Source organism: Lottia gigantea (genome assembly GCF_000327385.1).
Source record: "Lottia gigantea unplaced genomic scaffold LOTGIsca_205, whole genome shotgun sequence".
NCBI lineage: Eukaryota > Metazoa > Mollusca > Gastropoda > Lottiidae > Lottia > Lottia gigantea.
In genome coordinates this window covers 131,645-157,962 of record NW_008708430.1, presented here as the reverse complement: position 1 = coordinate 157,962, position 26,318 = coordinate 131,645, and the positions used below count along the sequence as shown (strand labels likewise).

General features: G+C 35.6%; 4 protein-coding genes across 4 annotated transcripts in view; all 4 read right to left on the bottom strand.

Moving 5' to 3' along the window:
* Window positions 1–2,707: 2,707 nt before the first annotated feature.
* On the bottom strand, window positions 2,708–5,821 carry LOTGIDRAFT_174606 (hypothetical protein; the record flags this gene model as incomplete). The annotated part of the gene is made up of 1 exon (XM_009053949.1): window positions 2,708–5,821. One exon carries the CDS (start codon window positions 5,819–5,821, stop codon window positions 2,708–2,710), a length of 3,114 nt encoding a protein of 1,037 aa, XP_009052197.1.
* Window positions 5,822–16,703: 10,882 nt separating this feature from the next.
* Window positions 16,704–17,480, bottom strand: LOTGIDRAFT_143466 (hypothetical protein; the record flags this gene model as incomplete). The annotated part of the gene is made up of 1 exon (XM_009053948.1): window positions 16,704–17,480. A coding segment is annotated over one exon (777 nt), but the record flags the coding sequence as incomplete, so codon positions are not given.
* A 3,479-nt stretch (window positions 17,481–20,959) lies between these two features.
* On the bottom strand, window positions 20,960–21,760 carry LOTGIDRAFT_143454 (hypothetical protein; the record flags this gene model as incomplete). Its single annotated transcript, XM_009053947.1, has 1 exon — window positions 20,960–21,760. A coding segment is annotated over one exon (801 nt), but the record flags the coding sequence as incomplete, so codon positions are not given.
* Window positions 21,761–23,898: 2,138 nt separating this feature from the next.
* LOTGIDRAFT_239189 (hypothetical protein) overlaps window positions 23,899–26,318 on the bottom strand; it is a 3,373-nt gene continuing 953 nt past the window's right edge. Inside the window, exons 2-3 of the mRNA XM_009053946.1 lie at window positions 24,918–24,988; window positions 23,899–24,721 (exon numbers count right to left, since the gene is read on the bottom strand). Of these exons, the coding sequence (XP_009052194.1) occupies window positions 23,982–24,721; window positions 24,918–24,988 (811 nt within the window). The 3' untranslated portion in view covers window positions 23,899–23,981. The remainder of the gene's footprint in view (window positions 24,722–24,917; window positions 24,989–26,318) is intronic.

The window sequence follows — 26,318 nt, the reverse complement described above, 5'->3', positions numbered from 1 at the left end:
TAGAAATGTTTCGTGTATGGTTAGAGCAAAAAAAAAAAAATAAAAAAATAATATAAATTGCTGAAAGAACGTTCTTTTACTATTTTGTGATTGGTACATGATCTATTTCTGCTATCGTATTTGTAGCTGGCCTTTTTACAGTCACTTTTTTGAAAAATCCAAATTTTAGAAGTACACCACGGCCAGTTTTACCTCTTACTGCAATTCCTCTAAAACTAAGTGTTTGACGACGTCACGACCTTATGTGATAATGCAAATTTCGCGATTAGTGACGTCATGAAACCCTTATTTAGTGGAATTGCAACTGTCCAGTGAGCAATTGTTTGGTGAGCAAATGTCCGTACACCAAACTCCCTAGCTCATTCCAAGCAGTTAATGATGAATATAAGGCACCAGTTGACTCAAGGCCCGTAGTTACAGACCCACCCCATTGAAATAGTCTGATAACCGAGCCATTTCATCAAAGCAACCCCACACCAATTTTAACTTTGTCGTAGTAAATACCTATTCATTCGTGTTCATTTGATTGTATTTGGTGCATATGGACCAATGTTATGTGGACAGAATAAAATTAAATACGACTTGTCTACGTGACAATATACAACTAAGATTGAGTTGGTTATTGAGACGGAACAGAATTTAATTAGGTTTAAATTTTGATCCGTATGCATCAAATACAATTAAGCCTGATTTAATTGTCTCCTGCTCCAATAATAATCATTTTTAATTTAACCTTATAATTTGTGTACACCACAGATGGCAATAATGGTCCCAATGGGAATACTACGGAGCCCCTTAGGCTCAATTTTATGTACTTTTATCAAATATTTCGTTTTGAAAATTGCGCCTAAGGGGTTCCGTAGAATACGGCAAGTCAGACAGAGTAAACATACTTTCTGCGCAGCATCGTATTGGACTTTGTAAATTTTTGTAACAATTAAGTTCAACTAAATCATTGGTTTTCAACCTGTTTTTGTACGTGTCCCAAAATCGAATCAGCATGAATATGATGTCGAAATTGTAACTATGATTGGATGCCAGGCACGTTCTCGTATAGTTTGGTAGTAATAATTCTCTGAGTACCCCTAGACAATGTTTATTAAGGCTGTGTATAGTGTAGTCATCATATGTATATATATTGTATAATTATATTGTAGTTGGAAAGTTCTTATTTTTCACGGCATGTGACAGGCTGTGACAAATGTACCAAAGAAAAGTGCAAATGTCCCCACCTTGAGACATGTCCCTGTGTTTGAAATCCTACGACCTAAATCAATGAAAACTTTCTATTTTGGTTGTAAAGACATGTTGACACGTTCAACCCAAGTCAAGGGCAATGACCCATGAACTGTTTGGCGAAAATTCGTCAGATTCGAACACTTCCGAGTAACTTTGGGATAGCGAAAAACAAGCTACCATATTACTCTACTTTGGGCTTCACTATCTCATAATTCAATAATGTTATCAGAAACGGACCCTTTCATGGGTAAAGATATAAACAAAAATGCCATTTTTAACCATTCAAAAACTTTTATTTGTATAATTCGAAGAAAGAAAAAAAATAATAAAATCCTTCAGATCCTTACCATGTCCCATATCTATTTCAGTCAAAAAAAGAATTTCCGAATTTTTTCAAACTTTCGAGAAAATCGACTTTGAAGTTCCACCCGAATTTTCAAGAGGAAAACCGCTTAAATTTTGGTTTAGTAAAAAATCTGAAACTTAAAGTGTTATAGCTGGCAGAGTTTTCATGATAAGAAGTTGAAATTGAGAACATAGCAACTTCAGATGAACTTTCAGTGCAAATGTCATTTTTCCATCTCTGATAGTTTTCGAACGGCAGCCTGTTAAAATGTTGATCTTCACCCTAACCAGTGCAACCAGACCCCCCCCCCCCCGTACTAAAATAGCCATAACGTCGCAAATTTGGACCCCAAAGGTATAAGTTTTATTGCAAACGACGGTTTGAAAGAAACCCTCAAGATAAGACACTCTTACTTGTAGCTGTCAGAAATGATAACAGTGTTTACATTAACTAAAATACATCTTTTCTTCAATTAAAGAACTTCGTATTGCATTTGTAGTTCAAAAAAGTATTTATATCTCAACAATTGCTCTAATACTCAGAAGTCTCCAATTTTGAAAGATTTTTAAGTAAAGGCAAAAAAGGGTTTTGGCAGGTTCAAAATTGACTTGGATCTCTTCAATTTATAAATAAAGTTTTGAAAATGTGGACGAATGGGCAGCAAAGAAGGAAATAAACGTGTTCATTCTCATTTTTGAATACAAAAGTGCAATTATGGGATATAGCCAGGTGATAGCTAACAACGGTTTGGGATACCAATAGACCAAAAGGTTGAGAAGCAAGACATTGATAAAATGGCCCAAAAATATAGTTACAAAACAAGTGGCAAAATAATTTCTTGGAACAATTTACAAGGAGCGAGGAGCGATAATAAAACATTGCCAGATCAAAATCAAGATAAATAATGAATTCCTATAATCTTAATTTATCTTGAAATTAATGGTATTGTCATCTTCAAATCCACAGTGGTCCAACCATTGCTCAGCTTCGTCTTTAGCTTCTAATGGTTGGTTGGTAGATGACAAGTTAACGTTCGCTTCCACCGGATGCTGATTTCACAAACTAGGTAGTTGTTGGTATAGTCGTAGTAGTAGTTGTTGGATTGGTTCAAATTGGATGATTCTATGTTGTTGTAGCTTCTAATTCAGACTTTTTATCAATGTAGTTTGCCAGAGCTGCTATGCTCGGGTATGAAAATATATTACATATCCCAATGTCGTATTCTGTAGACATCTTGATTGATGAAGCGAAACGTAGAAGGATCAATGAATGGCCCCCTTGTTCCATAAACGTCAGTTCGTTATCAATGGCACCAGCATCTAATCCCATTGCTTTGGCAAATAAAGCAGAAAGTATTGATACTGTGGACGAAACATCAGGTTGGGCATCATTTGATTTGGATTTGCCTTCTTTCAATAGATCCTCTATTTTCGGTAGAGCTCTTCGGTCGACTTTACCATTTGTAGTGAGTGGAATTTTATCAATAACATGGACGATGTCTGGAATCATGTAGTAAGGTAGAGTTCCCTTTAACTTTTGACTAACGCCGACTTTGTTTATAAATCCATCATCTTCATCATATACAGTAATAAAGGTGCACAACAGTTCAACTTCAGCATCATTAGAAAGTGGGAGTACACAAACAGATTTGATCTTTGAATCAATGGATGCAATCTTGTTTTCAATTTCTGTTGTACTTATTCGGAATCCTCTCAATTTCAGCATGTTGTCCAGACGTCCCAAAAGTTCAACATCTCCAGAAGGTAACCATCGAGCGACATCTCCAGTTTTTAAACTCATAGAATCAGTTAAAGGTAGACGAACCAAGTCGACATCTCCCTCGGCCAATACATCACCTCCAATGTACAGTTCACCAACTGTTCCAACAGGACAGAGTTGTAATGTATCTTTGTTGACAATATGATAGATAACCCCTGGTAGTGGTTTTCCGATTGGCACAGTTCCACTTGCAGTATCTGGAGGGCTACCCTCAAAGAAAGAAGAATCTATAGTGGCTTCTGTCATACCATAGCTGTTTAGTAATCTTTGATCTGCTCTCAGATGGCTCTTGATTTTCTTGTAAAGATGTGTTTGAACAGTATCTGATCCCAGTATTAGCGTCTTCAGGCTATTTAAATTTCCATCTTCTGCATTCTCTACCAGCTGTTGTCCAAACTGTGGAGTGACTTCCATGATAGAAACTTGATGACTCTGTATAGTATTCAGAATGTAGCCCACGTCAAGTCTCTTCTCATCAGGACATACCACTAAAGTTCCAGCAACAGAAATCAGTGCCCGCACCACATCACCAACAAAGACATCAAATGATAGCGGTGCCCACTGCAGAATCGTTACTTCACATTCCGTCATTTTGTAAGCCTTTTTCCAGGAGGAAGCCATTACTTGAAGACTTCTGTGTCGGATTTTGCATTGTTTTGGAGTTCCAGTAGAACCAGAAGTTCGGATGACATATGCTAAATCATCTATGGACGCCGTAACCGAAATATAATTTGACGTGTCATGGGCTATTTCGTTGACGTTGATAACTGGAAAACTATCTCCTAGTATGAAGTCTTCTGTCACAGAAGTCAGAACTAAAGCTGGGCTGCTTCTTTCAAAGATGTCGTTCATGGCTGCAGTATTTGACAAGGAAACGGGTAAGAAAAATCCACCAGCTTTCCAAATACCAAGGATTGCAGCAATGGCTTTTTCATCCTTCTCCATTACCAGAACAACAGGTTGTTTCTTGAGTATGGAAGGTTCCACAATGGACAATATGTGGTGTGCAACTACATTGGCCATGCGATTGAGTTGGTCGTATGTCAATTTACCATCATCACATACAACAGCTACCTTATCGCCGTGTTCTTTGGTGTGAGCTTCCAATGTTGATTGGCACGGGACATTCTTAACGTGTAATATTTCTTGATGTTTACTTAATGCCTGTAAAAGTTTTACTTCTGCCTTTGATAAAAATGATGTTTCTTGAAGTCTTCTGTCGATAGTTAAGTCAGTGCTTGAAAGGACTTCAAATAGACTTTCAAACAGTCGTTCTGCCATACCACTTGGCACAAGATCTTCTGCCCATTCCATTATTAATTCTGTTTCTCCTGATACTTTATCTTGTATGATATCAATGCTTATTGGCATCTTTGCATGTTTACTTGGAATTCTTATTTGAGCATGAGAGGATGTTGTCGCAAAATTAAACATAGCGATACATAATGTACTTAGAGACTGTCTATGTGTCTTCAATATAGAACTGGCCAGACAATTCATTGGGTAGTTGCTGTGCTCCATCACTTTCAGGAAAACTTCTGATATATTTTTTATATTTTCTTTCAAGGTCATTAGATAATTGGTTTTGATTCGTGGAACAACTGTGTTAACAAATAACCCAACGGTATGTTGGAATTGGAAAGATCGGTTGGAAATTGGTACTTGAAGGCAAATGTCACTGGTACCCAAATACTGCTGAAGAACCATTGCTGTTAGTGAGAGATGATACTGAAATGCTGTTATCTGTAGACTGTGACATATTGTCTGGACCATGGCCTGGGATTCTCTTAGCAGTATAGTCATTTTTTGGTTTGCTCGGTAGGTTGTTGTGTCATTCCAACTGCTACTTATATTACTTATCATTTCGCTGGTTAGAGGAAGCGTGGAATATATGTCTCTCCAATATACTTCATCCACCTCAAATTTGTTTGACTTGATATATTCGGCTTCAGTTTGCACTAATAGTTGATTTTGGTCTTTCGTGGTTTTAAATTCAGCTCCATTCAAAAGGTTATGTAGTGTTCTATTCAGAGACATCAGCGTCACATCGTCACATATTATGTGATGCACATGAAGTATAATGTGATGACGGTGACCAGCTGTAACGTGACGGAATCTGTATAACGGTGACGATAGAACAGGTATAACTGGCGTTGTCTCTTTAATAAACTCTTTAACGTCTTCCCCTGTTCCTATAATTTCTTTGTTGATTCTTGGTTCAAATTCGTAGAATTTCGTGCGGTATTCGCCATTCTCGGTGTTTTCTATAATAGTTTTCAATATTGGATGAGACTCCAGCAACCGCTTGAAAATATCGTCTGCATCAACAGGATATTGGACGTATGATAATAATGTCTCAGTATATGCTGATGACTCCGGTGTTTTTTCATGCATGACAATCATTCTTCTCTGTGCTGCAGATATCGAAGACTTATTCAGTGAGTCTCGATTTTCCATTTTGTAAGCTGTACAATAGATAGGCCTTTTTCTTTTTAGAACTGTATGACCAATACGTCTGTAACTCTTTCTCTATTAAATATACTTTTCTTTTTTTATGTTCTAGACGATTGACTGAAATATAAAATTATAGTCATTAATAATCCCACTTAGTTAATTTAACTTTTTTAACACGGTGCGTCTTCGTTAAAAATGACTTTTTGATCGCGACTACAACAATGCCTCACCTTACCAATATGTATGTTGCCGTCGCCCCTGTCCGTCCGTCCACATTTTTTCTATGCACTATAGAGACTACAGTTTTTATTCGATCTTGAAGAAACTTTGTATGCAGGTATATATTGATGAGATCCTGGTAAAATCGAAAATGGTAAATAATCGAATGATCTGTTTCAGAGTCATTGCGTCAAATTTGGCTTGTAAACACAATAGAGGCTACAGTTTTTAACCGATCTTGAAACTTAGTATGCATGAATATATTAATGAGATCTCATTCAAGTTCCGAATTTGTATTAATTGGATGATCAGAGTCGGAGTTATTGCCCTTGACTAAATATAAACGCGTCAAATTTCGCTCATAGGCACGATAAAGGCTACAGCTTTAAACCGATCTTAATGAAACTAAGTATGCATGTATATATTGAAGTTCGAAATTGGTATTAATCCGATGAACGTTTTTAGAGTAAGATAGCTTGCCAGGCAAGGTAATATACGCCCACTGGCAGTTTTGATTTTGAATAAAAATATTTAGCAGTACAGTAACAATCACCAGTATGAAATATTCAACCTTCAGTCATACACTTCTTTTGAACTCTTTATAGCGATACTGAATAATATGGATTATGAGTTATTTCCCTTGAAAACGTGTTAAATTTTTAGCTCGTGAAAACTCTAGAAGGCAAATATTCAATCTTCAGCGCGGGAATGAATAATAAAACCAAGTTTTGTCAAAATCCAGCAAGAATCATGCCTTTTAGTGTTTAAGAGCTAAATTTGAAAGCGTTTTCAAGAACAAAGGCAATAACTCATACTAAATATTTTCAAATTCTTCTGATTTTCAATAGGGTTCATCATTGGGTGATTACGAACACTCACACCAAGTTTGTAAAATCCATCAAGAATTGTGCCTTCTAGAATGATTACGAGCTAAAAATAGAACGAGTTTTCAAGAACAAGGGCAATAACTCATACTAAATATTGTTTGGTTTTTCTGATTTTAAATAGGGTTTATCCTTGGTTGATAACAAACACTCATGCCAAGTTTCGTCAAAATCCATCAAGAATTGTGTCTTCTAGAGTGTTTACGAGCTAAAAATTGAACGCGTTTTCAAGAGCAAGGGCAATAACTCATACTAAATATTTTTCGATTCTTCTGATTCAATAGGGTTCATCCTTGGGTGATTACGAACACTTATGCCAAGTTTCGTTGAAATCCGTCAAGAATTGTCCCTTCTAGAGTGTTAACGAGCTAAAAATTGAACGCGTTTTCAAGAACAAGGCAGAGTGTTAACCCTTGTGCTAGAACTTGGGGTATTTCGGGACCCCAGCACCGATTTTTTTGAATTTCCAAAATGCCATCGAAGATAACAGTTTGGTTATTTCAAACATTGTAGCTGAATGAATTTTTAACCTGTTCATGATCAGTCTACTGTGCAACAATCACAATTAGCGGATATGTTACCTTTTTAAATTGAAACACACCATGCTAGTATGTTGGGGTTCAGTTAGACCCCAGATAAATGCAGTGCTAAAACTGGATTTCAGAGAATAAAATTGAATTGTAATCTACTTATAAGTTATCTTAGGTTAAAGTCAATTTGGAACTAAACCGAAATGTCCCCATGTCAAAATGGCCCCAAAAGTCAAAATTAGTCGAAATGACCCCAAATACAACAGTCAAAATGGCCCAAAAATTACTCTTTAATTTCAACCAAAATCATTGGTCGAAATGATCCCCCCACCCCCAAAATTAAAAATGTCCCTATTTTGAAAATATTCTAACTTTGATAATTAATTATAATTAGTAGCTTATCTGAGTGATTATCAAAGACTAATAATAATAGTTTGTAACTTATGCGATGATTAATGAAAGAAAAAAGACAATAGTTTGTAGCTTATTGAGGTGATGATGTGTATATTTGTTTTGAAATAAATACTGTTTAAACCAAGTCAAATTTGTCCATGACAGCCAAGTAATATATAGAATTGGTTGAAAGTGGGGCCGAGTTTCAATACACCTGTAAGAATTGTATTGTACCATACGGAAACTATTAAAAAATCTTAACAACATTTGATAGATAATAAACATTGACACAGTATACATCATTTCAAAGATTAAGGTTAATCTGTTATGCACACAAATTAATTCAAATTATTAAATAAATTTATGGATATATTCAATATGAAGAGTACATAATATTTTACCAAGATGAGATCTGTTTAATATAAATACAGGTCAGTTGGTGAAATTACCTTGCTGCACTAATAATATGCCAACAACTCTTGATATTTTTTCCCGACAGGATATGCCGTGATACGACCAAAACACCCAATTGGTCAATAATTGAATCAAAACAGATGCACTCTGCTCATCCCTAGATCACAACCCGACCCTTATGTAATATTCTAGATTATAGGTTTGGCTTGAAGACAGGATGACTTTCGCATATCGATATAACTATCATCTTGAATAATTGATTTGGTCAACAAGGAGTCTTTATAAAGTATTATTTGCCACACCTGGGAATATATTTCAAGTTCTTTTGTTCAAAATTTCCATTATATAATAGGGGTTCCCAAATACCCCAGGTTCTATCCAATGTTATTCAAACGACGTGCTAGCACAAGGGTTAACGAGCAATTGTGGACGGACCAACGGACGGAGGGACCGACGGACATGGGTGACGGCAATATACGCCCCCCATTTCATGTGGGCGTATAAAAATATCCTTGTGTGTACATCGATGAGACCTTGTTCATGTTTGAATTTCGATGATAATTTGATGTAATTGTTTTTGAGGTTTTGCCTTGACTTTGAATTTGCACTCAACACAATTATAGAGATAATAAACACAAACAGACCGTACCAATTCTAATAAAATGCGTGGGTAATTGGTAAATATATGGTGATTGGTTTGAATTGGAAGGTGAGATGTACAGTAGAAATGAAATGAAATGAATGGAGTTTTACGTCCTACTTTTATGAGCAGTAGAGAGAGTACTTTTTGATTGGTTTTATGCTTAGACTCGAGAACAATGGGAAACAAATTCCGATAAGTAGAGCAAATGCTGGACTGTGAACAAAGGACTCGAAAACAACGGTGCCAAAGAGAACAAAGTATCCTGGAGACAATGCAGTGCCAATATTGGTAAAACAATGGTGCCAAAAATAACATATAATCCTGGAAGTGAGACAATGCGGTGTCAATATTGGTAAAAGAAGCAGGTGCGTCTTCGCTTTTGTTTTAAACTGGTATGACGTCATCTTTGTTTTTAAACAGGTGTGTGAGGTCGACCAGAAAGAGTTGCAACGGAGAAAAAAATGAAAAAATATTCATAAATCATAAATACAAACGAAATTTAAACATGCTGTCTAAGGATTTATACGTAAGAAACATTGGAAAAATGTCCAATTACGCAGTGGTTCCCAATTGCTGTAGAAACAGGTCGTTACACTAAGCGCTCCCACTCCCTAAGCAGATAGACAGATAGAAAATGTTTATTTTGTCAAGAAAATGTCATTGAAGAGGTGTAAAGAACTACTAATGGATTTTACATTCTATGTCTGTTTAATTTTGTTTAAATTATTATAAGATTTTAGTTTTTAGATCATAGAATGTTATTATCTGTTTATTTTATGTTTATTAGATAAACCACCCCATGCAGTGCAACTAGACTCTATAGGCGGACTGTCGACCCCCACCCCTCACTAAATTGACCATAACTTCACCAATTATGACCCCAGAGGTATATTTTTTGTTGCAAACGAAAGTTTGACATGTCTGCTATCTATTTCAGTCGAAAACGGTAATTCGGATTTTTGAAAAAGTTTCGGGAAAATCGACTTTGAAATTCAAGAGGAAAATAACATATTTTTTGGTTTGGGGAAAAAGTTTGAGACCAAAAGTGCTGTAACTGGCAGAGTTTTCAAGATAGGAAGCTGAAATTTCGAACACAACAACTTCAGATATGTGTGTATCTTCAGTGCAAATTTCATCACAAATGGTTTTTGAGCGGCAGCCTGTTAAAGTTTTGGTCTTCACCCCAACCAGTGCAACTAGTCTATAGGCAGACTGACGACCCCCAACCCCCACTAAAATGGCCAAACTTTCGACAATTTTGACCCTAGAAGTATAATGTTTGTTGCAAACGAAAGTTTAACATGTCCTCTATCTATTGCAGTCGAAAACAGAAATTCCGAACAGTTCAGAAAAGTTTCGAGATAAACGACTTTTAAGTTTCACCAGAATTTTCAAGAGGAAAATCGCATATTGTTTGAGACCAAAACTGCTGTAGAGTTTTCAAGATAGGAAGCTGGGATTTTGAACACAACAACTTCAGTTGGGTGTGTACCTTTAGTGCAAATTTGAACTTTACATCTCTGATAGTCAGGATAGAGATCGGAAAACCGGAATGCATCAATTTTAAAGATCTAAAATCAATTTTTGACTCACTGGTAGCTGTGGTATTTTACCATTTTGCACTTTTTTGGAGCCAGTTGAGGTAAGATTGTGAAATTTTGATACGTACTAGAACACACAGTAAAGAAGAGTAGTTTGACACCAACAAAATGATATGAAGGGTTGATATTTCGACATAAGAGTATAATTATGTGCCAAATTACAATTGACGATTGGCAAGGCAACGGGGGAAATATCAGTATTGATATACAAAATGAAATACGAATGAATGCTTAATAAGGCTGATTTATTGGATTCATGCTTCTAATTTTCAGACACAGCACCATGTGGGATCAGCAGTTGCACAGCTAACATATTGTGGTTTACGACCGCCAGAACATTGGTGAGCACTGCCAACACATTTACCATTTCTTTGTTTACATTTATAACAACAACCTGGAATAGGAAATTCCAAGCATTGATACATCTTTCCCTTCAACTAAAGAAATACAGTACCAGAAAAACGTTTATAAAGCTCGGAAAAGAGAGACCCGCTGATATTGTTCAACCTAGGCAATCCTTATCACTTTCTAGAATGAAAATCCGTTTTATGTTCTTATGTTATGTTTTATGGAACCTTTATCGTGAATGTTAAACGTACGTGGATAAGAAGAGCGGTTTCAACTGAGCAACATTGCTGACATGTTATTTACATGTGTCATTATTTCAGTTACTAATCTTTCAGGCCAATTTTGAAAGCTTTGCTTCACCGTGTATCAATAACTGTTACTTTAGCCCGGTACGTCGATTAGAATACTTAATGCATTTCGATAACTGATATGAAATAATTGAAGACTTACTTACACTGTAAATAATACATACTAATTATAATAACTTTTGGGATAATAACCAAACGAATTCACAATAATAACTGAATACTTACTTCCAGCAGATGCAGTAGAAACAGCTGCTAAAACCAGGAGACCCAACAAAATAACGGTTGAAACTTTCATTTTTGATGGTTAAAGTATTTCTGAATTACCTCGAATGACGATTGAGTTTTAGTTCTGTCTATTATATACTTTTTCAATTCAATAGAAAAAAATTTAAAAAATTGTCATTCTGAATTATTTGATAAAATCTTCTCTTCATGATGAATGATTAAAGGGACCGATTCAGATGGAACAAATGGCTAACTGCAATGAAATCTATTTTGTATTTCAATCTTGTATGGATTCAGAGGGCTTTACTTGTGGACATTTTCACAAACAATCAACACATTATTTCTTGGTGTGTCATAAGACTTTACACAAATTTTACTGAAGTTTCAAAATAAATTTTTAGCCCTTGCTGTGTTGTTCACAAATTAGTCCAATAAATGCATTTGATGTATAATTGCATAAGTGACCATAATTTCAAACGATGGGGATATTTAATATAGTTCGCTCAATGCGGTATCGTTTATTAACATCTTACACTTCTACTCTATTTTGATTTACTTTGTTGAATCCCTTAGTCCATTCATTACCTGCCGATTAGCCTTGGATACATTATTGTTGATGGGGAAGCTTATGACGAACACTTGACATCAGATTTTGTAAAATACTCGATCATTTCATCTTCAAATATTAACTGTAGAAGTATCTTTAACTTCAACAAACTGTAGGACAATTATTATTATTTCAAATTTTACGCTCACTTGTAACTCATAACTCCTGGTGTCTATAATGTGGTCGTTCGGGGTTAATGCTTTAAACACATGTTACATTTGCGTCGCTACACGGTTGTCCATTTATTTTACGTGTTTGTTCTAATTATTTTGTTTTCACCCATCCACTTGAAAGATTGGATTTGATAAAAATTTCATGAATAGAATAGGTTAGAGAAAAAAATATATAAATTGCTGAAAGAACTTTGTTTCGTCGGTTGGACTATTTTGGGATTCGGAAAGATTCCCTTTATGCAAACGCTTAAGAACCAAAAGAACCACAAAATTAGTGGCATATGACTACATTTGAGACTAATGGCGGCTCATTTATATCGTGTAACAATCTGGACACTAAAATTGTAAATACTACAGATTTAGAAGTGCTGCAGAATCAGAAGTGCTGCAGAAGAATCGTGGCACAATAAAATTTATTCCAGAATACATTAGTCAGACAGAAAATCAGGTGATTAACCATTTTTAGGTACACAACAATATACATCGCTACCAAAGGCACATGATGTATAATTTGGTCCAGTTTTTGATGGACGTTTTACATGATTATTGACACATTTATTGCTTCTACAATGGTAGCAGCAATTTGGAAATGAAGCGAAATAGCATTATTAGAATAAATTGAACTGAATTTGAACCGGGTTTTGCTGTGTTCCTTTTGCTGCAATGAAAACGACAAGCATAGTTTGCGATTATTGTGCTATGTCAATCTACTTTCGAAAATCAGGTTCACACTATCACAGGCTAAAAACAGTTTAACGCCAAGTTGCAACGACAATATTTGGTACACCCAACATGTACAAGATTTCAAAGCTGTTATCTTCATACACACTTTGCAGAATTGCTCCTTGGTCGAAATTGGTCAATATAGGGATATCTTGTACTTCAAAAAACCATTTTGATGAACATTAGTCCAACAGCAAGTAGTGAATTGCATTTGAAATTTTAGACTAAACTGACTTTTACATAATAGAAAACATAATGTAATATGGTTATACCCACCAGCAGCCTCTGATTATACACCAGGAGAGCTAAAAGAACAACAGAACCAGTTTTCATCCTGATAGATGTTGTATTCTTCTTTTGTCTCAATCTGAGTTGCTCTCTAAATTTTGATTCTATTTATAAAGTGTATTGGTATTTAAAAATCCTAGACATATTCTAATGGTAAACATTTGATTATATTTGTTCTATTAGATGGTAGAATTTGAAAATTTCATCCGAATGGCAAATAATAAATATACGATTCAATTTTATCAGAAATGCTGATCAATCGTTTTGATATTCAAAACGACTATTCATGGAGCCAGAATTTGTTTTAAGATAATTCATTTATTCGTACCAATCTATTTCATTGTAAAACAGTCAAAAAAACATAAAATTGTTCGTAAAAAAGTTCCTGGATCCCGGTAGTCTGTCTAAGAAGTTCTAAGAAGTATGTTAATAGTTGCATCTGTGTCAACTACGATTACATTTTGTTGAAGTAAGGGTTGTATTCTCTCATATGAACAAGGCTGGCACACAAAATATAGTATCACTATCACAAACGGCTACGGTTCTTTATAGAAAGAAAAAAGCAACACATGCTCACAATCATCATAATAACCTTCGATTTGTAGCAATATATTATACTAATATCAGCGATATCAGTTCATTGATGAAAAATTAAAAAAATATTATGAGAACAGAACAACAATGGCAGAAAAATCGTCGTAACTCAAGAATAATTTTGATTTATACTTATTTTTTGCAATAGTAAAATTCCAAATAAATTTGTATCTTTGGGACATTTCTGCTATCTGAGCCTTTAATGAAATAATCAAGAAGAGCAGATTTTAGCAAATATATCTGACAAATTTGACAATATGATGAATGTTTCTTTAAAATTCTTAATAACTAAAGCTCCATCGTCATTCGAGGTAATGCAGAAATACTCTAACCATTATAATGAAAGTCTCGACCATTATTTTGTTGGCTCTCCTGGTTTTACGGCATCTGCAGCAAGCAAGTAAATCATTCTTGTTATTATTGAAGCTGAGTATTTAGTTATTTGATGAAAATATTCATGGAAATATTCAGTTAGAGGATAGGTTTATTATATAGTGTAGAGTTGTCTGAAGATCGCATAGCGTGAAACTCTGAGTAACAACATGATTCAAGTTCTGTTTCAATATTTCTATATTTCTACATTTGTTGTAATGAGCACTTTTTTAACGGTGAAAATATTTTATTATTGTATAGTGAAGTATTCGGCCATTTAAGAATAAAATGAAATATGATTCGAAAATTTTGAGCTAAATTACGTCAGTAAACACGTATTATTGGAATCTATGCATCTTAAGAATATGTCAGCAATGTTGATCGTTTCGGCATCAACATGAAAACCAGTGCTGTTATTCATTATAATGTATGTGTTGTGGATTGCTTGAATGATCATTATCAGTGGATATCCACACATAAGACATCTAGCATTATTTCTGACCCTTAATTATCCTGTTGAACGAAAATATGCTTAAAAAAACACTATTACAGGTTGTTGCCATAAATGTAAAGAAAAAGGAGGTATAGCTGTGTTGGCAGTACTCACCAATGTTCTGATAAACGTAAACCACAATATATTGGCTGTCCAAATGCTGATCCGACATAAGTCAGCCTTGTTAAGCGATACTTTTTGTTCTTTTCTTTCTATACTGATTGTTCCGCTTTTCCGTGTCTCGCCACTGTTCTCTCCGAATAACACATTTTCACATATACGTATGTTTGTCCGCATGTATCGAAATATCATTGTCTCATGAAATTTTGTCGGTATCAATTTATACTTGCTTAACGAAGATGTGTCATATACTTTGACAAATATCAAACTTCTGAGAGTTTGAAATGGTCCAAAAAAACATTAGTCAAAGATAATCAACACTATTCATTATCAAACACTTAATGGGAAAACCAGGGGTCAAAATCCGACTACGAAACTGACAGTATCTTCTAGACCAACAAGCAAAATTTCCTCATCTCAGGCTGCATAGTTAAATCAGCATGAAAAAGCAAAATATGACAGTTATGGTTTCATTACAAGAGACAGAAATCCTTGCCTGAGATTAAAAAAACATTTAAATAAAGGATTTCGGTTGTCTCCTACAGATCTATCACAACCTATACAGAATAAGGGAAGAGAAGTGCCATTTATGCACATACGAAGGCTGCGGTGGAACTCAACTAAAAAGGTTTAATTCAGGACGTGTTTTTTAAACAAGGTATTCGTTTTTGTTATTCTGGGATTGCCACTTAGTCTAAAGCGGTGGTTTTGATTCTGGTTTTGTATGTGTCCCCAAACCATATTTTGCATGCAAACAATTATCCCAAATATCGAAAATGAAACTTGGATTGGATACCAGGCAGAGTCTTGGGTAGTATGGAGTACCAAAGGCTGCAAAAAATTCTCAATGCTAACCAAGGATATTGTAGTTGGATAGTTTTCTTTTCATAGCATGTGACACATCAAATGCCCCCACAGAAAAGTGCAGATATTCCATACATAAAATATACATTATATAAAATGTTATTGTGGTCATAGACATATTCATGTCTAATTTAGCTTTAACAATTTGTTAAATGTTCCGATATAATATATGTATAATATTATGAGGCAATATAATAATACTACCAATACCATGGAAGTCTCAACTGTCATTATGTTCGCTGTTCTGGTTCTGTTCACTATTCTACCGTATCTGCCGCAAGTCAGTAGTCCATTCATGTTAATTAACTTATTCACAGCAATCCGTTTGCTTTTTTAGATATTTATTTTTGGTAGCTATCAGTACAAAGAATTACAACAATTTACATTTATAAACGAAATGTTGTACGTCCTAGTTAGCTGCACCTGATTTAATTGATAAAGACAGTGGCCTGCCATTTTAGATTTCTACCTCTTAAAGGGTTTGGTGCGCCATTCTTTATCACCAATCAAACTTTAGTCTCAGAAACGGGAATGTTTTTTTTAGTTAGCCAGTCAGTAAAAGTGTTCACAGCTCAGCGTCGAAATTTGAGCCTTCAAATTCATGTGCAGCCATAATTATGCGCGTTTGAATGTTAAAATGACGACTCGTGTTGTTTCTGCATTTATTATTGTTTCGATAACTTTGGAAATAGAACAGATGGAAATAATTGCTAATGTATTCAACTTTAAAATCTTTATCTGGTTTAGTTTGCTTTTATAAATGTTTAGAAAGGGATCAAAAGTGGCAATTGTGGTATGAATTATAAAACACATGCTGCAGGCTGTCCATATGGCCACACAGTATATTGTAGTATTAAGAAACAACAATGACCGCTTTACCAACACAACCCAAAGATCAATGAAATAAATTCAACAGGTTTCAAGTTTTTTTTTTATTCCATAGAAAAATCCCATTTTTGGGTCTCCGATTCATATTAGATATTTATAAATTTCAAAAGCTGCTTAAAGAAGTTATTCATCATTCTAAAATTAACCAATGATCATTTGAAAAAAAAAGATCATTACTTGTGAACCAAATTCATGGATTTAACCCACTAAGTGTGGAGGCTCATTTTCGTGTGAAGACAGTATGAAGTTCTTAAAGTAGATATTTGAATCACCAGTAGGAGCCCATATCGGTTGACCACCGCCAAAGAAAACCGAGAAGAAAAGTCCCTGCATTTTGATGTTGTCGTGATTACGGAAGTTGACGTTGTGAATTTCGTAAACCTTCTTTCCATTATACCAGATGATAGCGTAACCGTCTTTATGACCGGGTTTGTTGAGATGTATATGCTGTGCGATGTTTTCCCATCGTCCAGTCTTAAAGGACCATGTTCCATTGCCAACAGATATACCATAAACTGGATCACAAATAATATTATTGCTGTCACAGAAATTTTTAACTTGATCTTCCGGGGGTGGCATGTAGGCATAAAGTTCTCCTTCTCCAGCTTGTCTCCACATAAATCTGGTAGTCAAACAGGCATCAGAGTGACGTCCACCAGTACAATTTGTGGCTCCACCATACATACCTGGTAATTTACCTCCGATGACAAAGTCCATACCTTTTTCAAAATAGACGTCATAACTCAATGTCATCGAATCCATTGGGGAGACAAGATTTGTATAAAATTGTGCTCCCCGGTGTCCCCTTATTTTGATGTAGTGGCCTTTTTCGATGAAAATCTTCATGACATTACCATTGCCTCCGGCTGGATCTTTCACTACGGATAAGGAATCTTCATCAAAATGTCCTTTAGGTAAACTATAGAACCCATCCAAAGGATCTCTGGAACTAAAGTCGTTCTTATGCCATAAAATTCCTACAATAACAATACTTAACTGTTGAGGTCACCTTCTGATCTGAGTTTTCTGATAGATGAGAAAAGATGACACAAAAATGCCTAGATATGTTACTGACCTTTAAAGGACTCTTTTCTGTGGGTTTGGGGTAAATAAATGGAAGAACGAAATAATTTGGGGCTTAAAGAGATTTTCATAAACTATCGAAGAGCCTTGGAACATGGTGCCCTATGATATAAAACTCAACAAATAACACAATTTCAAGATCTCGGAGGAAAGGAAATCCTTTGAAATACAGTGAACAGTGATGGTATACCAAAGTCCTAACTACCTGTGAAGATAGGTGACCAAAGTGGTCATGAAGAAGGTGTTTGAATCTCAGCCTTTTGCAGACTGTGGTGCATGCAGATGGTCCCCTTACAAAACATCAAAATAATGAATATCCCCATCCACCTAAAAAACCACAGAATTGAACATTGTATTTAGTCCATGAAATTAGTACATATTCAAGTTTGAATGTTTTGGGAAAGAAAATGTAGGAGCTTATTGAAAATAGTTTTTCACCTGAAGCATCTGGTTTGGGAGTTACACCTCCATTACCATCCATACCTTCGATGAAAAAGGTGACTTTTGGTACTACATCTTTCCCAGTGACTGATCCAATAAAACTAACACATACTTTATCACCGACATGTTGAGTAAAATGTCCTTTTGACGGAACCAGTATATAATTCTTTCCATCGCCTAAATCGTGTTGTAAATCAGCTTTGAAAACCTACAACATGACCTTTACATTTTAAAATTGTTCTCAAAAGTTACTAACTTTTTCAGTTCCATTCGTGGTTTATATTAGATCTGTCATTTTTACAGAACATAATCAGATCGAACAAGTTGGGCACATTGGACATTGATGTCAATCTTCGACCCTGTTTCCCTTCTAAGTAACGGTTACATGGATAAATATTTTGTCTTACAGCCCCCCGTATGTTTCAGCTGCAAATATCTCTCAATTAACGCACACTGATGCCGCTGTCAAGATTAGTTTATAGTCTTTTACTTTCTTTAAAACCAATTTCTTATCACAAACCTAAAGAGCATTAACCTACCTTCAAGTTGTCAATGTGTTGATCGAAGATTAGATGAGCTCTCCAAACCGTTAGATCTTTAGTAATAGGATCACAGAATTCAGATTTAAATCCACCATTCCAATGTTTTGTAATTGGTACGTCCAGGCCAATAACGGCTACCAACAATCCAGAAGTCACTATTAAAAATCTAAAACAACAATTTAATAGCAATATTAAATATTAATAGCAAATCAAATCACGCATGATCGCAATAGGCTTCAAGTTTGTGGGAAACCGTGAGAAATTTATGATTTCGAAACGAAAAATTAAAGAAGTAAGATGGTAATATCAATGCACAGAAACTATTTCTATCGTGAAACAGAGAAGAGGCTTCGGCATGGAGACAGAGAGCAATAATTGCAGGAATCATCCGTGTTTCCAACAAAAAAGTGGACGCAATCAGTAACGGAATACAGCGTTGTCTCAATCTATAAAAGAGGAAATGTAAAATAGGAAGTCTGGAATACCTGCATAAGGGAATTAGAGATTCATAAGATATTACCTCCCCTCTCTCTCTAATCACACACATACTAAAAGCATTAGTGGTAAGCATCCTTGTTAGGTTTAAAATAATGATGTACCAAGAAGAATTTGATACTACGTACGTACAGCGGTGTAGCGAGTATTTCATTGATGGAGAGTGCTCCCATCCAAGCGCCCGCCCCCTTTTGCGGATTTTCACCTTTTGTGACCTGTTTTAGTAAGAAAGACTTGTAACATTCAGATAAGAGCATATGTGCGCTCCGTCTTTCTGTGAAACGTATCCGGTTCCTGAAATCCAAGACAAAACCGATCCGATATCACTGTTGCAATAACTAAGCTAGTCTACATCTTTGCGATAGTGGAGTCCGACGGGGCATTGGAATGATGCAAATAGTAAGTGTCCCCATTACAAATTCAAAGAACAGAAACACTGTTGTGAAACTCTATTACTTCCCTTGACTATTGAAATCTGATAAATTTATTTTCGTTAGCTGTCCCTGGAACTTTGTACATTCTTCAAGTAGCTACTTGTACTTCCTTTGTTGGTGTGTTCCTATTTGTAGTTTGTGTATGTTGTGCTTCTAAGACGGGTATGGTGCCAGGCAGATTTTTCTTTCTCTTCTAAACACCTGATACCACTCTTCCTAATGGAATACTGAACTCACTTATGTTTGACATACTTCCTCATGTGAAAAGTGAATTAGCTGCTACCAATGATTTGCCAAAATGTTGCTTTGGATTTCGGGTTTTGTTTTACTGTTCAGGCTGTTAGTACTTGGTTTATGTATTCATTACATCTAGATACGTTTTCTATACATTAAGTTACGACTTATGAAAGTATTAAAGAGCACGACTTACCCGTTCATTCTGTCCAGAATGACTGTATATTTTTCCTAAATAATTACTCAATGTCTTATCTTGTTATGTAAAACCACAGATGTTTAGAAATACAGTCTCATTTTGGACTTCGAAGTAATTTGGCATGCTTTTGAAGTTTTACACATGGTAATTGCATTCTGTCGAACGAAGCTGAAATCTTTTGGTGTGTATTCACATGGTAATGCAAAACACTGGAAAAGCAATAAAACAAATGTTCAACAATTCAGATTGTTATTAACGGTAACTAAATCCCTTTGACAATAATTTAACTCAAAATAGAGCTCTGATTTAAGTGATACATAAGTGACCATGAAGTACACGGATTATTTCAAATTGTTTTGTTTAATTGCTTTGGAAGATGTGCAAATATGGATGACGGACTGCATGGAGTACTGCATTTTTTCAATGTACATTTTAGGCAATATTATGGTCGTGATAGATTAAACTGGTTCTAAACAGTTTTTATTTACATTGATAAGATTTGATTAATTGTGTCACCATGCCATGTCATTGTTTTATAGATAAGCAGCTTTTGTCGTTACACCTGTATGCTGTAGGCTATCTACCACGATCTATCGTAATTGTTGACAGGGAGGCAGTAATATATCCGGGAGGGCAACTGGTAGGGAGAGACTATTCTTCAATAACAGTTAGACATTCGACCAATTTGATCTTCAAAAGCGAATATAGGGAAAAGGGGAAGTATTCAATATGATTTCTTGGAACATTAAAATTTTGCCTTCATGACATTCAATCATTGAAACAGTTGTATGACAGACTGAAATTTTGAATATTTTAAATTAACCCTTGTAAACATTCTGATCGAACATTACTCTAATGATCTACATTGGACAAAACTTAAACAAACTGTATAAAAAAACGCCACTTTTGCCATTTTTGGATCGTTTTAAATGTTAACCCGGACAGTTCAGTTCTTTTCTGTTCATATTCATATTAAGTAAAATAACCCCAAGCGCTTTTCACAAACTTTTATTTCAAATCCTACTATCAACCAACTAGATGTGCTGGGTGGCTTTCTTTAGAAGATACGATGAAATTTTTAAAGTAAATATTTGAATCGCCTGTTGGGGCCCACATCGGTTCACCACCACCAAAGAACACCGAAAAGAAAAGTCCCTTCATTTTGATGTTGTCGTGATTACGGAAGTTGACGTTGCGAATTTCGTAAACCTTCTTTCCATTATACCAGATGATAGCGTAACCGTCTTTATGACCGGGTTTGTTGAGATGTATATGTTGTGCGATATTTTCCCATCGTCCAGTCTTAAAGGACCATGTTCCATTGCCAACAGATATACCATAAACTGGGTCGCAAATAATATTATTGCTGTTACAGAAATTTTTCACTTGATCTTTTGGTGGTGGCATGTAGGCATAAAGTTCTCCTTCTCCAGCTTGTCTCCACATAAATCTGGTGGTCAAACAGGCATCAGAGTGACGTCCACCAGTACAATTTGTGGCTCCGCCATACATACCTGGTAATTTACCTCCGATGACATAATCCATACCTTTCTGGAAATATACATCGTAGCTAAGTGTCATGGAATCTCTAGGAGTGACGGTACTGGTATAAAATTGAGCTCCACGGTGACTGTGTATCTTAACGTAGTGACCTTTCTCAATGAAGATCTTCATCACATTGCCTTTGCCACCTGCTGGATCTTTAACGATTGATAACGAATCTTCATCAAAATGACCTTTTGGTAACCTGTAGAATCCATCCAAGGGCTTCTGGGCGTTAAAGTCGTTCTTTTTCCACAGAATACCTGAAAGGACAATTGAAGTAAAATTGTGCGCAAATTAACATGATCTAGTTTGAAATATATATATCATAGTCGAAAGAAGATTTAGGATATATAATATTAAAGGTAGAATTTATTTAATTGTTTTTTGTTTTATTTAATTCTAGGTCCAACGAATAATAAATAGATCAAATTCTACAATTGATTCGAGGCCTGTCTGTGCATTTGGGAAAAGTCACACTGGGGGGACTATATCCAGTCGTTATAGGGAAGAATTCCATGAGATAACTTGACCATTACCTGAAGGATCTGGAGTTGGAGTAACAAAACCATGAGAATCAGTTGCATCCATTCCTTCTATGAAGAACGATACTTTGGGTAGAATACTTAGGTCATTAACTGTGGCTATGAAATGTAAACAGATCTTATCACCAGTGTGTTGAACAAAATGGTCCTTTGATGGTACAAGAATAAACTCCTTACCATGTCCAAGATCGTGTTGTAATTCTGCTTTGTAAACCTGAAATACGAATTAGCTGATTTAAAGGCGAGAAATTTTGAACCGTCACACCAAAACATTGCCAATGCTAAAGGGAATCTTTACGTCTCATGGAAAATGACACACCAAGACCTGAGCCATTCATGTACTTTGCCAAATAAAACGTCTTCTGTTAGGACAATTACCAAGTTAACACAATGGTAAAAAAAATTAATGCAACTAAGTGAAACGCTCTCTACTGCGGTGGATCTATCCAGTGACGTTTCTATGAATCATTTGGTGGAGGAGCCGAGTAGAGGACATAGAATTTCAAGTAACGCTCACACCATCGTGCATTTATGAATTAAATGTAAATAATGAAAAACTTCAGCTAAAAAGGACGTCAAAGTAGAGCCAGTTATTTTTCTGGGACGAGGGCTGACTCCCAGTAGAATAGCCACTGGATCTATATGCAAATATGAACTTACACATCAAGAAACGTGTGTCGGTAAGTGTAGTTTTACCAGCAAAACCTAGTAGTTATCAGATAAAATGCAACAATGCAAAGCAGTATATTGATTACATAATAATAACTGATTATATAATAACACAAATCTATGCCTAAATACTTGGGTGCAGTTAACAGATAAGTCACCGAAATAAAAACTTTACCTTACCACTAGCTTGTCGATGTGGTGATTAAATACTAAGTGCCCTTTCCAATTCTTCAACTCTTTAGTCACAGGATCACAAAACTCGGCTTTAAAACCACCTTTCCAATATTTGGTTATTGGTATTTCGAGACCAATAACCGTAAGCCATAGAGCAAGGCAAGTGGTAAGAAAGAGGGAACTGGAACAGACAAAGGATGCAAAACTTAAAACTATAAATTCTAGCAACACTATGCAGCGAACCACCTTGGTTCCAAAATGCTGTCGAGGTATCTATTGCGTACACAGACTGTAGAACAAATCTCAGAGACCCGTGTTTTGTATCATATCCCAACTAAAGGCCGATGCCAAGTCAACTTCTTGGATTGCCTTAATTAGTTTTAGCTCTTCAAATAACTATGCAATATAGTTATAATATATTAAGTGTAAAAAATGAAAGTTCTTACCGCTTCATGATGTTGACGCCCGTATAAGAAATTAGGCCATTGACAACGTATTAGTAGTCTTTAATATTTCTTATCAAGTCAGACAGCTGTTTACATTCTATAATTCAGCAATAAGGTTATGCACAGATGCGATATATACAATTTCTTTTCCTGTACGAAAGTGGCGGGACCCGATTAATTCAGCTGAAAACATCTAAACATACGTCTAAATCGCATATACGTGTATACATGTACATCTAATTGTTATATACGTGCATAATTAAAGAAAAATATATTTGAAAGTGCCGGCCTTCAAAAAGAGCTCGATTGTGGTGTAAACACAAGTCGACAACGTTTGATTCTTATCAAGTAATCAAATCCTGTCTTTGGAGCTCCTCGATTCTTAATACGGTACTTTTCGAACTACTTCACTAAAGGAAACCCGCCTTGCCAGGAAGCCTCTAAACTAGCTCCAGATTGTTCGTAAAGTTTTGGTTGACTAAATGGGATGGAACTCTTGGGTAAAACCGATGATCATGAAATGTGAGCTGTTGCGGAATAGATTGCTAGACTGTAAAGCCATACGTCATGTTAGTGGTTGAACAGAAAATTGCAATAAGAAACTATTTATTTTCACTGTCAATACATTTTACAATATTTGACAAATTCAATGACTTTGCAAACTAAATGATATCATGTTGTAATTCTAAAATTGCGGAAATAGATACTGGAATCTGCAGTTGTTGCCCATGATGAAGAACTTCCGCCGAAAAAAACTGAAAAGAAGAGACCTCTTAGCTTAACACTACTATTCTCTCTCAAGATGACGTTTCGTTTGTCAACAACTTTTTTGCCATTGAACCACACGAGAATGCGTCCGTTCTTCTTTCCCGGTCTATTTAGTTTTATTCGTTGTACAATTCTCTCCCATCGTCCAGTTCTAAACCTCCAAGATCCTCTACCAATGGAAGTACCATAATCAGGATTGCAATACACATCGTTACTGTTACAAAAGTTGGCATCTTGGTTCCGCGGTATATAAGCATAAACTTCACCGTCGCCATTACTTCTCCACATAAATCTAGTGGACAGACAGTTAACAGACTGTCTTCCTCCAGAACACCCAGGATCACCTCCATACAGCCCAGGTAGCTTTCCACCTCTTACGAAGTCCATCCCTGTCTGGAAATATACTTGGTAAGAGAGAGTCATGGTGTCTTTTGAGCCAACATCAGTATAGAACTGAGCTCCTCTTTTGTCCTTGATTTTTACATAGCTGCCTTTCTTTATAAATACCTTGACAACGTCACGGGAGCCACCAGTCGGATCATTTGCAACAGACAAGGATCCTTCGTTAAATTGCTTCTCATCTAAAGCTTTAAAACCGTCATGCACATTATTGGAATTGAAAGTTGTCTTTTGCCACAAGGTATCTTTAAAAAAAGAAAAAGTTAAAGAAACTATCAGTACTATAAGATTATAGCTTATTATCGCGGGCAAATCAAAGAAAAATTGAATTGCTAAGTGTTAAAGGCAGACCACTTTTGAAATTTTTAAACAAAAGCGGCACAATTTCAAGGATTGAGTAGCGATATTGAGAGATAGCGGATCATTCAAATTCATATTTACCCCGTGTTTGCACTGGTATAACATGTAGAGCTATACACAGAACATAAAGCCCTATTATCTTCAGAAATATTCTGAAATGAGAAAAAGATAAATATTTTTAGTGAAAATTGATAGTTAAGAAAATAATAATCTTCTTGTTTAATTATTTGCTTTGTTTAATTAACCGTTTCACAAAATAGATAAAAACCTCGTTACAGTATTGTCTTTATTACTCGCAAAAGAGCTTTTAAATTACGTTTACATATTGTATATAATATAGCCTGCGGTGAACAATATTTTTGAGAAATACTGTATATTTTTTTACTTGTACATTATAAGGCTATGTATATTTACTACTTCAGCTATTGGCATCACTTTGTGTCGGTCGGTTACAATTTCAGAGGATGGGACAAAACACCGAGGCCCCTTGTGCTACAGGCTTTGCACGTTAAAGATCCCTCGACAGTTGCAAATCGAAAAAGAGAAGGCTAATGCCGCTGTCTTGGTAAAATTCCCCCCATTGCACCCAGCACGGCGTTGTCCGTTTTCATTATCCCACACGGTGCAGAAAAGTCTGACTTAAAAGTCCATTCATTTCATTTCATTACGGTATTGTATGTACTTAGTCTGTAGAACGTCAGAACTGGTTATAACGTTTACGTAAACTTATTAAACTCAATATGGTTTAGGTTGTTGTTTTTAAACTGATGTACAAAATTAAGCAAAATAAAACTCAAATTGATGAGAAAGACTTACTTAACAATGAATACATTCCATTTTATAATGGTGTCTCTTTAAACAATTCAGTAAGATGCAAAGAGCGTTTTTAGAAATGTTTTCAAGTATTATTTACAGCGTTATTAATAAGAACAATTTAAATATTTTCAAACTCTTATACTGTTAGGATTATTAATATCATATAATGTTTGATTTCTGGATTTTTATACGCCCACATGAAATGGGGGGCGTATATTGTCGTCACCCATGTCCGTCGGTCCGTCGGTCCGTCCGTCCGTCCGTCCGTCCGTCCGTCCACAATTGCTCGTAAACACTCTACAGGGCACAATTCTTGACGGATTTTAACGAAACTTAGTATGTGTGTTCGCAATCACCCAAGGATAAACCCTATTGAAAATCAGCGAAATCGAAAAATATTTAGCATGAATTATTGCCCTTGTTAATTTTTAGCTCGTAAACACTCTAGAAGGCACAATTCTTGACAGATTTTGACGAAACTTGGTATGAGTGTTTGTAATCACCCAAGGATAAACCCTATTGAAAATCAGCGAAATCGAAAAATATTTAGTATGAATTATTGCCCTTGTTCTTGCAAACGCGTTCAATTTTTAGCTCGTAAACACTCTAGAAGGCACAATTCTTGACAGATTTTGACAAAACTTGGTATGAGTGTTCGTATTCATC